General features: G+C 41.0%; 1 protein-coding gene across 1 annotated transcript; it reads left to right on the top strand.

Moving 5' to 3' along the window:
• Positions 1 to 1,055: 1,055 nt before the first annotated feature.
• LOC126393528 (lactase/phlorizin hydrolase-like) lies at positions 1,056 to 15,263 on the top strand. Its single transcript, XM_050049718.1, has 16 exons — positions 1,056 to 1,668; positions 3,360 to 3,430; positions 6,451 to 6,544; positions 7,811 to 7,898; positions 8,003 to 8,675; positions 8,766 to 9,414; positions 9,513 to 11,063; positions 11,171 to 11,439; positions 11,531 to 11,821; positions 11,915 to 12,113; positions 12,338 to 12,540; positions 12,684 to 12,790; positions 12,889 to 13,020; positions 13,970 to 14,193; positions 14,312 to 14,548; positions 14,976 to 15,263. The coding sequence occupies exons 1-16, from the start codon at positions 1,056 to 1,058 to the stop codon at positions 15,197 to 15,199; spliced, it is 5,625 nt and encodes a 1,874-aa protein (XP_049905675.1). The 3' UTR covers positions 15,200 to 15,263.

Genomic DNA, 15,263 nt, shown 5'->3' on the forward strand with positions numbered 1-15,263 from the left:
CAATGTGGTCTGTAGGATCTGTAGCGGTCGCCATTGTTGCTATCCTCACCAGTTACCCACCGGCGTACAGCTTGACATCAGCGTGGCGCTGATTGGCTAATCGCTAGACCCCCGGCGTTCATTGGTCCGTCCAGCGTTTGGACGAGATNCCATTGTTGCTATCCTCACCAGTTACCCACCGGCGTACAGCTTGGCATCAGCGTGGCGCTGATTGGCTAATCGCTAGACCCCCGGCGTTCATTGGTCCGTCCAGCGTTTGGACGAGATAAATCGCAAATTCATTGAAGTATGCCAGACCAGAGATGCAAGCCTACTCAGTTGAGTGGGTGGGGTCTATGGTCTGGAACCAGGCTAGTCTTGTTCTACTTGCTAAATATTGTTGTAATTCTAAAGTTGAAATTAATGTTCTGTGTTGGAAAAAAAGAAAGTGAAAAATACAGAAAAACTCTGTGTTGGTACAAAATAAAAACAAAATAAATACACCACAGTGTCTCCATGGTGAAGGCATATGTAACCTAATAATGATAGTGATGCAAATAACCTAATTGTGATGCAGGCTGCAAAATCTGATGCAGAGGGGGAGGGAATATCACCTATTTGGCGGAGGTCTGCACTCTCTGAGTGCTTTTCTAGTTATTGCTAAGTTTGGATTTGGATTTGTGTTTTATCAAATGCACTGGCAAATAAAACTGCAAACTGAAGTGTGATTATGGCAGAGTCTGTACCTGGTTAAGGCCCATTTATGCTAAATGTTAAATATGGATTTAACTATACCTGAATGCTATTTAAGAAACATACAATTTTTCAAAGCCTGTTTTAGTAACATATTCCATGGTCTTCAAACATGAGTCGAGAGGGATGCAGTTATCGCTTGACATGTGCGAGTCCAGAGTCTTTCTGACGGTATCAAACAGCTGCAATAAAACAGTGTCACTTGCACGCCTTGGATGTGATAGCCATCTTAATTGTGTAACTGTGCAATAAGACGAAAACAGAATTGCTTTAAAGAGCTTGGCTATCAGTGGATAATATCAGTCCATCTTTCTCAAGCCACAATGAAGTACCTCCTGTGGGTTGCTTCTCTGTGTGTTTTTTGTCTGTGTGGTTGCTGGAGCAGTCAGGTGAATGGACGGGAGGACTTTATGCTTGTTGCAGGGCCTCTGACAAAGCAGCTGGTGAGAAGTTCTGACAGTGCAGTGAATGATGCATTTGACTGCAGTCATCCTGTACCTCCAGGATCTAAACAGTACTTTGAGTACCTCCAGAGCAGAGGGGTGACTCATTTCAAAGTGCCGTTGTCATGGCCTCAACTCCTACCATCAGGCCTCCCCAGCCAGCCCCAGCAGGATGTGGTTACCTGTTACCAGACTCTGCTGAAACAGCTGCAGGAGGTGGGCCTTCAGCCTCTGGTCGTCCTTCATGGATCCACGGTGCCAGACGCTCTGAGATCAAGGTATGGAGGCTGGGAGAGCCAGGAGCTGGTAAAGATGTTTGAGTGGTACGCAGAGTTTGCCTTCCAGGAGTTTGGAGCACTGGCATACTCGTGGGTGACACTGAGCGACTTGGATGGTGTTTGGCATGACGGGCAGCCTGCAGGCGCTCTGCAAAATATTCTCCAGCTCAATAAGAATATTTACCAGCTGTACCATCAGCAGTTTCCTGACAAAGGTAAGTAAGACTGATAGGGAAGGATGAGAGGATAAACGATATAATTGACTGATATAGTTCATGTTCTCAAAATTGGGCATTTTTCACCATGTTTTAATGGTTAAAACAAGAACAAGAAATATTTCTTGTCAACTTCAGTCTTTTTAGATGTAATGTTTTTATTACAATATTGAGTAATATATTGACTTTTTAATGTGTCTTGAGAAATAAGTTATAAAAAATATTACTTTATGACCAACTGATAATCTCTTTTTGAATATAAAACCCTTCACCCCCTTGTTTATGACACAGCTTACATGTGTAGATTATCATGCTTATCTTGACAATCAGTCCAGGTGGAATCAATAAAAGAATCTAAGTGTGCATGTCACACGTGCACAGATTGGACCAACAGGCTTTCCTCACAGCAGACATTTTGCATTTTCATAGTAGGAAAAGCACAGACATTACTGATGATTCAGTATGGCTCTGTTCTGATCAAGTAAGTCAGTAAGCCATGACTGTGTGTCAGTGAGCCAGCGTGCATAATACCAAGACCCTGAAACTGAAGCAGTTAAATGGAATTCAGCCATTATTAATTTCATTATATGTGCTTTGTCAAAATATACTCAGGGACAAAGGTCAATTATGCTTTGCTGAAAACAAACTTAAAGGTCTAGTGTGTAGGATTTAACAGTTATGTCATTAGTGTATGATGACCTGACACTAAGAATTGCTGTGTTTTCATTACCTTAGAATGAAGCACTTAAGCCCAGTTCAGACCAAAGATTCGCGATGAGACGAAACTGTTTAAGAACATTGCAGAGAAAAGCTGCAGTAGAGAAGTGGCCCATCTGAGCTCGGACCTGAGCTGGCTGACAGTGTCACCTGTAACTTAGCTGGTCAAATCGCCGGCAACTGGTTTTAGAACGTAAAGCAGTTCACCTGTTTCAAAAGCCTCACAGTGTGCAAGTGTTGTATGGTGGGTCGCTGCTGCTCATTGTATGTGCTTATGCCCCGCCCATACACACACATTCTCAATGACTGATCAATTGCCGCTGGTTATATGTATTATTGTGGCGTATTTATTATGAATACAGTCCATCTGATGCTCGTTTTGTTTCTGTTGTCGCTGTTTCATCACCACTGCAAATGCATCTGGAGCCAGTATCTCACTATCACAATCCTCATTCTTATTTTAAGAAGCTACAAATTATAATTAGCCACAAAATAAGACTGAAAAGCTGGAAATCAGTGCGGAAGAACAGAGTTGTTGCATAGAGATGAAACACCGTCTCAATGAGTTGCACTGGTGTGAACCAGCAGGTTTGTAGAATGTTGCAGAACGGTGCAGTGCAAGTAGTTGCTTGTTGTCGTGAATCTTTGTTCTGAACTGGGCTTTATATCTACAAGCGGAGTGGGTCCTCTTCCATAGAGTCCGCCATGTTGTTTCTACAGTAGCCCAGAACAGACAAACCAAACACTGTGTCTAGACAGGACCACGTGTGTTTTTGTGTGTTCGTAACCGTAGTTCTTTTACACTTGCCACACTGGCAGTTGGTTTCAGCCTCACCACTAGATGCCACTAAATCCCACACACTAGACCTTTTAGTCTGCCACGTATTCCTTAGCTGGTGGACATGTATGTGTGTACCCAATTGTTCCTAACATCACTTTGTGTAAAGAGTGTCTCCATGCTTCCAAATTCACAGGAAGACGTCTGTCACTTGGGCTGAGAGCTAGTGATGTTGCAATTCTTCCCCAGATCAAAGGTTCAACTACAGTAAGCTGCATCTTATATTCTCTTATGTATATGTATCTTTGAAACTCCTTTTTAACTTTCTTTATGTAAGTACATCCAGGTGCTATTGCTATTTGGCTCCATATTAGAACCACAAAAAGAAAGAGCCAGTCATTTTCAACATTGTATTTATGGGAAAATTTACCATCATTTTTTGTGGATGTTTAGTCAATTTAGAATTCTGCCTGTCTTTAATAAAAGCAGGATTTGTTACAAAGCAATACACTTCAGAATTATATACATTACACTTTGATTCTTAATGTAAAGCTTACATACTGTCACATCTCCCTGCAAACCCAAACTGTGATGCGCTCTAGTAGTTGCTGCGTGTATGAGGAAGTCGAATTGCACCACAAGTCTTGCAGTTGCTTTGACCCCTTTGTAGCTTTCCTGTTTGCGCAGCTGTCCATCTAGAAGTGATGGTCACATCTTGGCAATGTCCTGGTGGTGCCTTATTTTCTATATTTGATTCCGTATTCTCCAAAGTGTACTGTCACCCTTTCAAAATATTTTATATCCCTTCTTATCTTACCTCTGTGACAATGAGTACTCAAAGATTATGTATCAGCAACTTGTTGCCCATGCCTGTATCTGCCCTTTTACATGCATTAATCATAAAACAAAACTTTTGAATACCATCAGTATACATACTGTAGGTATATATGAGACTGTCCTCCCCACAAAAACAACACCATAGGTTGTTTTTGTGGGGACAGAACTTTGGTTCAGCCAACAGTTTATTACTAGATAAGATAGATATCTTTAGTGTAGGCGGGGAACTCAGGCCATACTAATCATGAACAGTTGTAGTCAAGACCACCTCAGTCAAGACCAAGCCAAGACCAAGACCAGACCAGTGTGAGTCCCACAATGCATTATACACTTAGGATAAAATGTGGGACATGCAAACAATAGGCACTCCACAAACTGATCACAGCACATACTACGAGCCAAAAAAAGCGTGGCCGGGGTGGATGGATGGGTCAAAACACAGGACTTTATCCCATGAGACAGCTTTTACAAATAGGTGTGTGTGTGTGTGTGTGTGTGTGTGTGTGTGTGTGTGTGTGTGTGTGCATATAAAGTAGATTACAATGTGATTTGGTCCTTTCTGTGTGGAATATGTATATTTTTTCTGTGTTTCCTTTCTAATCTAAAGGCAGGTAATTCGGCTTCTTTTAAAAATCAGTTACCCAAATGTAGGACAGACTATCCAAGAAATTACCCTGCTGTTACCTGGTTGTAGTGGGAATTGGCTGCACGGTAAAGACGACACTGGTGTAACATCCCACTGGAATACTCTCCAGCCCCATGACCATAAACTAGACTAAAGAAGAATTCTAATGATACTGACAGTAATGAAGCTTTAGTAACATACATGATATTTTCAGAAAAGTGATATTTTACTATTATCAGAATGAAGAATGTCTTATGTATGATGTCTGAATTAAAAGGCATGAGTGTAATAACATGCCTTGTGTATCTCCTAATTTGAACAGATGGACTTTTTGTCAGTGCACATTGAATATAATTGTGCCTCTGCATCAAGCTTTGCAAAGGAGCTGAGCAGCTTACAGGTACAGTAAACATTATTATTATTCAATATTTTTGTTGATTTTCATAGTGGCACTGAATACCTTTTTAAGGAAGGGCAGTGTATTTAAGCTGTTCAACTTTAAGATGAGACATCACCTCCTCCACCCAAGGAAGAGGTGTAACCTTCTTCCAACTAAGGAGTATCAGACGTCAGAGAATGCTATACCCCCAGCCTGGTGCTTTGTTATTGATGTCTCCTGAGGGACTACCCCAAATAATGCAGTCAATGGGGTGGGACCGATAACCTTATTACACATATATGAAAATGTATTAAATATACCTGTCCAAAATAGAGTCAGTTTAGGGCACAACCAAAACATGTGACTGAGGCTAGCTGGGTCCTGCCTGCATCTGATGCAAGTCGGGTCTAAACCAGGGTAGAGTTTGGCCAGCTTACTTGCAGATAAATGTAACCTGTGCAGAACCTTAAACTGCAGCAACCCATGCCTAATACATATTGATGAGGAGTGTACCAATGTAATTGCTGCCTGCCAGTTTATATCTGATATGGTAGTTCTTAGTTCTTCCTCCCCCTGCCTCGCTAAATGGTTAAGTGATATGGATGCAACCCTCTGGATATTATCATATAATACAGACACCAGACCTCTGTCAACTGGATCCATACTCAAACATTCATCTATCCATGTACTCTGAGGGGTTGTTAGAGAGATGTGTGTTTTAACATAACTCCGTACCTGTAGATATCTAAAGAAATCTGACTGGGGGATGTTAAAATCCTTCTTTAGCTGTACAAAAGAAATGAAATGCAGTCCCTTAAAAAGGTCCTTCATACACTCAATCCCTCTCCTATGCCACAACTGAAAAGATGGGTCTGTGAGAGATGGAGCAAAATTGATGTTTGCTAGAATAGGGGAAGCAATTAGAGCTTGTTTATGTTTAAAATGGATCCTAAATTGAGACCATATCTTCAGACAGCCAGAAATGATTGGGTTGTTTGTCCAGTAGAGTTACTTAGGGGTAGTGGGGAACAAATTAAAGAGCGAAGTGAAACAGGATTACTTGAATACTGCTCCATTCGACACCAAACCGGAGTCATCTTTTGATACATCAGAGACCCAGAACATCAGCTTGTGAATGTTGGCTGCCCAGTAATAATACAAAAATTGGGAAGAGACAGATCGCCATCTCCCCTTTGCCTTTCCAAATATTCCTTCCGTATTCAGGGTACTTTTTTATTCCAAATAAAAGTAGAAATGTGTTTATTTAAGTCCTTAAAAAAAGATTTAGGAATAAAGACTGGTATTGCTTGAAGCAGAAATAAAAATCTGGGCATGATAGTCATTTTACTGAGTTGACAGGTACAGTAAACATTAAAAGGTTTTTCTTCTCCAGTTGCATTTCATATTTTGTGTCTGCAGCCATATGCATGTTCTGTTATGTTGCAGATGTCCAGTGGGGACTTGCCTATCCTGATATACAAGGTAACTGTCAAAGGTTGTCCCCTCAGTCAGTACCAGCTTCTTGGCAACTTCTTAAAAGGTAAATGTCATTGTTATTAATTTAAAAATATTATCAAATTTAATAATAGTCTGCAATAAACACATCTACTTACAGAGTGTGATAACTAACATCAAAACAATGACCAACATGATCTGAACCAATCCTCTGTGTTTTTACTCAACAAACAGATTAAGAGGAGGCATCAAGGCTTACCTGTTGTAAACGGCAATATCATAAATTTTTACTGTACAATAATCATTGGAGTTTTATTGGTAGCTTTATCATATGGCAGTGATCAGTGTAAATTGTTCTTGTTAAGGTCCAGTAAGGTTTTACAAGGAAAATCATATGCATGTGCACAGCTGTTAGACTTGCTTTTCTGTTTATAAGTGAATTCATGAATCATGTTTTTTATCAGGTAATATATAGTGTCTAATTAGTTATTTTCACTGGACTGTGACAAGAGAATTTGGTGAGAAGAAGAATGTTGGGTTTAAAATGGATGCCTGAATTACTATATGCTGAAAGAAATACTGAATATGTTGTACTTTAAGCAGATATATCAACTAAATGAATGAGCGATGTCAAAATCTTTAAGCCATGCTAGTGGTATGGCTCAAAGAACCACAATGTGACTCAGTTTACCACTTTGGTTCAGACTAGAACCACCATGAGGTTCACATTTGCAGGTTTCGGTAAACTATCTTGGCAACGATTGGATTGATAGGCATGACATTTGGTAAGGACATTCATGTCTCTCTCAGGATAAATCATAATAACTTTGGTGCTTCTTAAACTTTTCAGTTAGCACCATATTCAGGTCAAATTTTCATTTTGTCCAGTACTTTGGTTTATGAACAAACGCCTGCCAAACTAATGGCATTACATTAGCATTGTTATTATCCCCATGTTAGCATGTTGACTCTTAAGGGCCGTCCACACCAAGAATGATGATGATAACAATAACTACAAATTGCCGTTTTAAAAATCATCCATCCACTCAAGTTGATGACGAAGTCCAGACCACTACTACAACTATGACAATATTGTTGGGATCACTTTCAGAGCAATTTGACAAGCAATAAAAATACTGACAGTCAATCAATATCCATTTTCTAGAGCTGCCGACACAGCTGGAGTGGGCAGCATGTTTACAGAACATTATGGTTCATCAGTGTGGATGCTCACATCATTATCTTGAAGTTATTGTTCTTGGTGTAAATGGCCCTTTAGTGTCTTCATATAACCAAAAGGTCATATGTTGATCATATAGCTATTAATAACTTTGTCTTGCACTCATCGCAGCCTTAATGAACTACAATGACCTGAATGTTGTGGGATGTGACATGATGGATATGTTGGGTAACCTGGACATGGAGGATGTCCCGACCAGGTAAAACGTTATCTTGACGAAATAAATAGTAATAATAAAATAAATCCACTGACAAAGTTTGCTTCATGTATGTTTATATTGTTTTGTGTCCTCTTTTCTAACAGTCATGGTATTTCAGGTGAAATTGCAACATTTAGAAACAGTTATCAGAATGTGTGGAATGAGTTTGGAGCCCAGACAACAGCAGAACGAGATCTTTTCCTGAATGAATCCTTCCCCTCTGGCTTCCAATGGGCCACCTCCAGTGAATCCTTCAAGGTTGAAGGTGGCTGGGTAGAAGATGGGAAGGGAGAGACCATTTGGGATCGTTTTGGTCATGACGGCCTAGCCTTTGAGAATCAGACAGCTGATCTTGCTTGTGACAGTTACCACAAGGTGGATTACGATGTCTACCTGCTGCGAGGTCTTCATGTCAACACCTACCAGTTTTCCATCTCCTGGGCCCGTATTTTCCCCTCAGGCCACCGGGGCAGCCAGTCACAGAAAGGGGCGCTCTACTATGACAAGCTGATCGATGCTCTCATTGAGTCCGGCATACAACCTGTTGTCACTCTCTACCACTGGGATCTGCCCCAGGCACTCCAGGACTATGGTGGATGGACCAATGCTTCCATTGTCGAAGCCTTCAAGAACTATGCAGACTTCTGCTTCTTCAGGTTTGGAGACAGGGTCAAGACCTGGAATACATTCAGTAGCCCCTGGGTGGTGAGCCATGCTGGATATGGCACTGGTGAGCATCCCCCTGGAGTAAAAGACTATGTGGTTGCCTCCTATCAGGTGAGAGCAATATTATTATTATAATGGTAATACATGCTGACACACAGCCATTCTTATATGTTTACCTCACTATTTCCTTTATGTTTGCAGGCTACTCACAATATGCTCAAGTCCCATGCTGAGGCCTGGCATGTCTACAATGACAAGTTCAGGAAGACACAAGGAGGGAAAGTGGGCATTGCATTGAACTCTGACTGGGCTGAGCCCATGGACCCCTCCAAACCTGAAGACATAGCAGCTGCAGATCGCTACCTGCAGTTCATGCTGGGCTGGTTTGCACATCCCATATTTGTAGATGGAGATTATCCTGCAACACTCAAGACTCAGATAGAACAGAAGAAAAATGAGTGTCCCCTCTCTGTGCCTGCAAGACTTCCAGTTTTCACTCCTGTAGAGAGCAAGAGAATACGTGGAACAGCTGACTTTTTGGGATTAAACCACTATACCTCCCGGCTGGTCAACGAAAGTGCTGGTGGCTGCACCCCTGGTCCTCAGGGGGTGGGTGACTTTGAGGCACATGTGGACCCTTCATGGTCCTCTACAGCTTCTGACTGGATCTATTCTACACCTTGGGGACTTAGAAGGCTTCTCAACTACATTTCCACAGAATACTTAAATGTTACTAAAGTGCCTATCCACATAACTGGGAATGGTATGCCTACTGAGCACAGTGGAGACACCCTAAATGACATCGGTAGAGTAGAGTACATGAAGAGTTACATCAATGAGGCCTTGAAAGGTTAGTGTCTGGAATTTCTCTCATAGAAAACCACCTTTTACACAGTGTTGAAATCATTTAATCACTTAAATGTACTGTTGTCTGTGTCCATTTTGTAGCAATTTTCTTAGATGGAGTGGATGTACAGCGATTCACAGTGCAGTCACTCATGGATGGATTTGAGGGAAAACAAGGCTACAGCCAAAGATTTGGTCTTCACAATGTAAACTTTGAAGATGCAGACAGACCAAGAACCCCAAAGCAATCTGCGTATTTCTACTCTCAAGTTATCAAGCAAAATGGATTTAGTTCACACAAACGGCATGTTTTTAAAGTGGCAGAGATGCAGCTTACCCACCGTCCAACTGCTTTATCATCCTCAGGGGTTCCATCGAAATCAAAGGTTGTCTGGGAGAAATTCTCACACCAGTCCAGATTTCAGAGAAAAATCTACCACTACGGCACTTTCCCACAAGGCTTCAGTTGGGGAGTATCATCTTCAGCTTACCAGATTGAAGGTGGCTGGAATGCTGATGGGAAGGGCCCCAGCGTCTGGGATACATTCACTCATAAACCTGGCACTATTCCCGCTAATGCTAATGGAGATGTGGCCTGCGACAGCTACCACAGACTTGAAGAAGACCTCTACATGCTGCGAGCTCTCAGGGTGAAATCATACAGATTTTCATTGTCCTGGTCCAGGATCTTTCCTGATGGTCAGCGTACCTCTCTGAACCAGAAAGGTGTTGACTACTACATCAGACTCATTGATGGCCTCTTAGCATATAACATCACTCCCATGGTTACACTGTACCACTGGGACCTTCCTCAAGCTTTGCAGAACCTCGGTGGCTGGGACAATGTAGACATGATTAACATTTTTAACGACTTTTGTGACTACTGCTTTGCCACCTTTGGAGACAGAGTGAAATTTTGGATGACCTTCAACCAGCCTCACACAATTGCATGGTCAGGTTATGGACTTGGACAGATCCCCCCAAATGTCAAGAATCCAGGAATTGCACCATACAGAATAGCCCACAACCTTATCAAAGCCCACGCCAAGGCTTACCACACATATGATGATAAGTATCGCAAATCCCAAGGTGGTCTAGTCTCCATTGCCCTCAATGCTGATTGGATTGAACCTAAAGATGTTAACGTTCCCCGTGAAGTGGTGGCTGCTGACCGCGCACTGCAGTTCCAGTTGGGTTGGTTTGCACACCCCATTTTCAAGACTGGTGACTATCCTGATGCAATGAAGTGGCAAGTTGGAAACAAAAGTGAACTCCAAGGTCTCTCCGAGTCAAGACTACCTTCCTTCACTGAAGAAGAAAAGAGCTTCATCAAGGGAACTGCTGACATGTTCTGTGTAAATCATTACACTACAAAGATTGCACGCCATGCTACATTGAGGCTTTCCCCTCAGTCCTATGAATATGACAGAGATGTGTCAGAAGCAGAGGAAGAAGATTCACCAACTACTGCCATCAGTAACCAGAGAGCTGTACCGTGGGGCTTGAGAAGACTCCTTAACTGGATCAAAGAGGAGTACGGAGATCCAGAGATTTACATCACTGAGAATGGAGTAGCTACAGATTCAAAGACAACTTGGGATGACATTGCCAGAGTATTTTATTACAAAACCTATGTTGATGAGGCTCTGAAAGGTGCACTGACATAAATATATTTCTTAAGAAAACAATATTAATGATTGTCATTACTGTTTAGATTTTTGTTTGTCTTGATCATTTTTCTGGTGTGTATGTCTTAACAGCCTATGACCTTGATGGTGTGAAGGTGAAAGGATACATAGCAACATCTCTCATGGATTCCTTTGAGTGGCTCAACGGCTACAAAGTTGGATTTGGGCTGCACCATGTGGACTTCACTAACCCGAACAGGCCAAGGACACCCAAGTACTCGGCTCATCTCTACTACCAAGTCATGAAAGACAATGGTTTCCCTATAACAGATGATGAAAAGCAACTTTATGGACATTTCCGCAAAGATTTTATTTGGAGTACTGCGACGGCATCATACCAGGTAACAGTTAAGAAGAAACCCCTTCATTAATGCTGGATCAAGGAATTATCCATATATTTATTATTCTCTGCTTTATGTTTATTCTCTCCAGATTGAAGGGGGGTGGAGAGCAGATGGTAAAGGTCTCAGCATCTGGGACAAGTTTGCTCACACTCCCCTCCGAGTGTTCAATGATGACAATGGTGACATAGCCTGCGACAGTTACAATAAAGTAGAAGAGGATGTTGCCATGTTGAAGGAACTTAAGGTGACCCATTATCGTTTCTCCGTATCCTGGCCGAGGGTGCTACCCGATGGCACTACCAAGCACATCAATGAGGCCGGACTCAACTACTACCACAGACTGGTGGATACATTGCTTGCAGCAAACATTCAACCTCATGTATGTATAATTTTTGCTAGTATCTCAAGAAATTATTCACAATGGAAAGTTGGTTAATGTGGTATACCTCATCTGCTTTTCCTTTGTTGTCAGATCACTCTCTATCACTGGGATCTTCCACAAGCTCTGCAGGATGACGGGGGCTGGGAGAATGAGACTATAGTTGTTAAATTCAGAGATTATGCTGACCTTATCTTTAGCCGTCTTGGCCACAAAGTTAAATTTTGGATCACCATCAATGAGCCATACAATATAGCCAATGTAGGCCATGGCTATGGAGCAGCTGCCCCAGGTATACTTTTCTGTACTGCTTCTCATCTTACACTCACTTGTTTGGTGCAAAAAACAGGTTAAAATGAAATTTATCAAAACAGTACTGCATGGTCACGGAGTGTTTTGAAACAGTGTGCTTTCTGTAAATCAATCTCAAAACTTGACCATTCTAAACCACCATGACAAAAAACATATAGCTAAACAAACTCGCAAATGTGCCTGTTATTCCATGTTTGTGTCCAGGGATTAGTTTCCGACCAGGTACTCTGCCCTACATTGTGGGTCACAACCTGCTTAAATCTCATGCTGAGGCCTGGCACCTCTACAATGACAAGTACCGACCCACACAGAAAGGAATTATCTCCATCACCATCAACTCTGACTGGTCAGAACCCAGAAATCCTTATAAGCAGGAGGACATTGATGCTGCCAGACGTGTGGTGCAGGTATTTTAATAAACAAAAAAGTACTTATTAATGTTTGCAGATTCTCCTTTTGTATGGCCATTCCTTTCACATTTTACAATACACATGTAAGGCAACAGTTGGAGTTATGATCTCTAAAGGCTGTTGTGTGTCTGTTTATGCAGTTCTACATTGGCTGGTTTGCCCATCCTGTATTTAATGGAGACTACAGCAACCTGATGAAGACAATCATTCGAGAGCGAAGCTTAGCTTATGGCCTGCCAAAATCTCGGTATCATATAAACCAACATTAATTTCTGAAATTGAAATAATAAAAAATTGTTTCACATTTATCTGGTAAATTTAATTAGTTCAATGCAATCTCTCCAGACTGCCTGAGTTCACTCCTGAAGAGATTAAGAAGATTAAAGGTACCTATGATTACTTTGGGTTCAACCATTACACTACTGTCCTGGCATTCCCTGTGGACTATGGAAACCTTCAGCACTATGATGCTGATAGGTAAGCAAGTACTAACATATTTGCACAAAACATTACATTTTTGGGGTTTTGGTTTTTACTTTTTTAGTAGGCTGGAAAAAATATATTTTAAAAGATTAAAGTCTTGACTATTAAACCTTGTAATGGGCCAACCTCCCAGCCATTACATTTTTGTTAATAGCATACATAATCAATGTTAGAGACCTGAAGAAGCTGACCTCTTACAGAGTTGACAAAAAGTTATATATTTATTCATTTCACAGCAGTCATAGTGAGGAGCCATCTGATTTTTCATAACTGCCAAGAGTTCTCTTAATTCAGAACAAAATACAATTTTTTAAAACCATAATTCTTATTTAGTTTTGATTTCAAAGGGATACGGATTTGACCTGTTATGGTTGAGAAACACCCGATAGCAATATTATATTGCTATATATATACTTGAGAAGTATTCCCACCATTTTGGAAACCAGGAACTGAGACAGGAGTCCTTGGGACACAGCTAAAGCCCCTTAATGCCTGATTAAATTACATTTTTCTAGAAATCTGACAGAGTTGACAAAATAACTGGGACACATCTTTAAAGGGCAAATATTTTCACACAAAAAATTTTTTTTAAACAAAGATGATTATAGCAGTACAATTTTTTAACCAATGTTATCAGTAGGTACTGCTAGTTTTAGATTTTGAACGCTTTTGACACTTTTTTTTTTATGTTTGCAGTTTTGAAAGCAGATCAAAATATTGTATTAATCCTATTTATTTAATATAAATAAATCCTTTAAAAATAATATTTCACCCCAAAAATATTTTTTTAGTAGGACATGATTTGTCACAATTCTCAAGAATGGGTGACCTACAGAAATCAGGTGGAAGAAGCAAGTTACATGTAATCGGAGGGCGATGAGCTGAAAATGAAGTACCTGAATTTTTGTGATATAAAACCATTAAACTGCTTTGATCTTCTCAGGGGTGCAGGAACAATTGCTGATCGTACCTGGCTGGATTCAGGCTCATCCTGGCTGAAGGTCTCACCATTTGGATTCCGCAGGATATTAAACTTCATTAAGGAGGAGTATGGAGACCCACCCATTATCATCACAGAAAATGGCATGTCAGAGCGGGGACCCATTGACCTTAATGATATTCATAGGAGCTACTACTATGAAAAATACATCAATCAGGTGCTGAAAGGTATTAAACCACCAAGCCCATCGTATATTTTTTGTTATATTTCAGTATATTTCTGGTACATAAAACAAAGGTGTAGTGTGTATAAGCATTCTTAATGGTGTTCATTTCCTCCTCCCAGCTTACCTGCTAGATAATGTGGATATCCGTGGATACACAGCTTGGTCCCTGATGGACAACCTGGAGTGGGCCACTGGCTTTTCAGAGAGATTTGGCCTTTTCTATGTCAATCACTCAGACCCTAATCTGCCTCGAGTGGCCAAGGCTTCTGTTGCCGACTACTCCTCCATCATCAAATGCAACGGATTCCCCAACCCTGCCTTGGGACCACATGAGTGCTTGAGCACCGGGCCTGAACGTAAACTGATGCATCCGCTACCTGCACATTTAAATTTAAAAACTGTGTCTTTGTCAGCATAATAAACAAGTGCATTAATTAGTGAGCTTGAGAGGTGTTTATTAAGTGGATTCTGTCACCTTTGGACAAAGCCAAGCTAACTGTTTCCTCGTACTCTCAGTCTCTATGGTGAGCTAAAGCTAAGAGTCTGCTAGCTGTAACTTCATAATTAAAGGACAGATACGAGAGTGGTATTGATCTCTTCATCTAACAGAGCACAACATTCAGTGATAGCAAGATTTTGGGCTTCTGGGATTTTATGAACTAGTAGATTTTTTCTTCTGCTCCTCAAATAAGATGTAAATCTCAAATACAGTTAAGATTTAGTGCCATTTTCTGTAAGCAATCTGTTCACAATTAACAAAAAATGTCTTTGTCTTCTCTGCAGCAACGAGTGCGCCGATCAAACCTGTTCCCACTGACGACACTGTGAACTTCCTGGGGATGAAGCTGTCAACCGGTGATGCTGAGACCGGACTTACCACCACATTTGCTCTGCTGATTGTTGCAGTGTTTGGAGTTATTTGTTCATCTTTTTGCTTCTTTAAGGCAAAGAAACGTTCTAAGGAAAAACAGCATGTTGAATCTATTACAATGGAGCAGACATTCTAATATTCTAATGGTTGTAATAGAAGTCCAACATGCGCTGCTTATCCATATAAACACCATTCTATAA

The sequence above is a fragment of the Epinephelus moara genome, chromosome 7, assembly GCF_006386435.1.
Source record: "Epinephelus moara isolate mb chromosome 7, YSFRI_EMoa_1.0, whole genome shotgun sequence".
NCBI lineage: Eukaryota > Metazoa > Chordata > Actinopteri > Perciformes > Serranidae > Epinephelus > Epinephelus moara.

Coding starts and splice junctions, on each gene's coding strand:
- LOC126393528 (XM_050049718.1), top strand. CDS start 1,056: ATGAAGTACCTCCTGTGGGTTGCTTCTCTGTGTGTTTTTTGTCTGTGT. Junction 7,899..8,002: donor ATGGAGGATGTCCCGACCAG/GTAAAACGTTAT, acceptor CTTTTCTAACAG/TCATGGTATTTCAGGTGAAA. Junction 13,021..13,969: donor CAGCACTATGATGCTGATAG/GTAAGCAAGTAC, acceptor TGATCTTCTCAG/GGGTGCAGGAACAATTGCTG.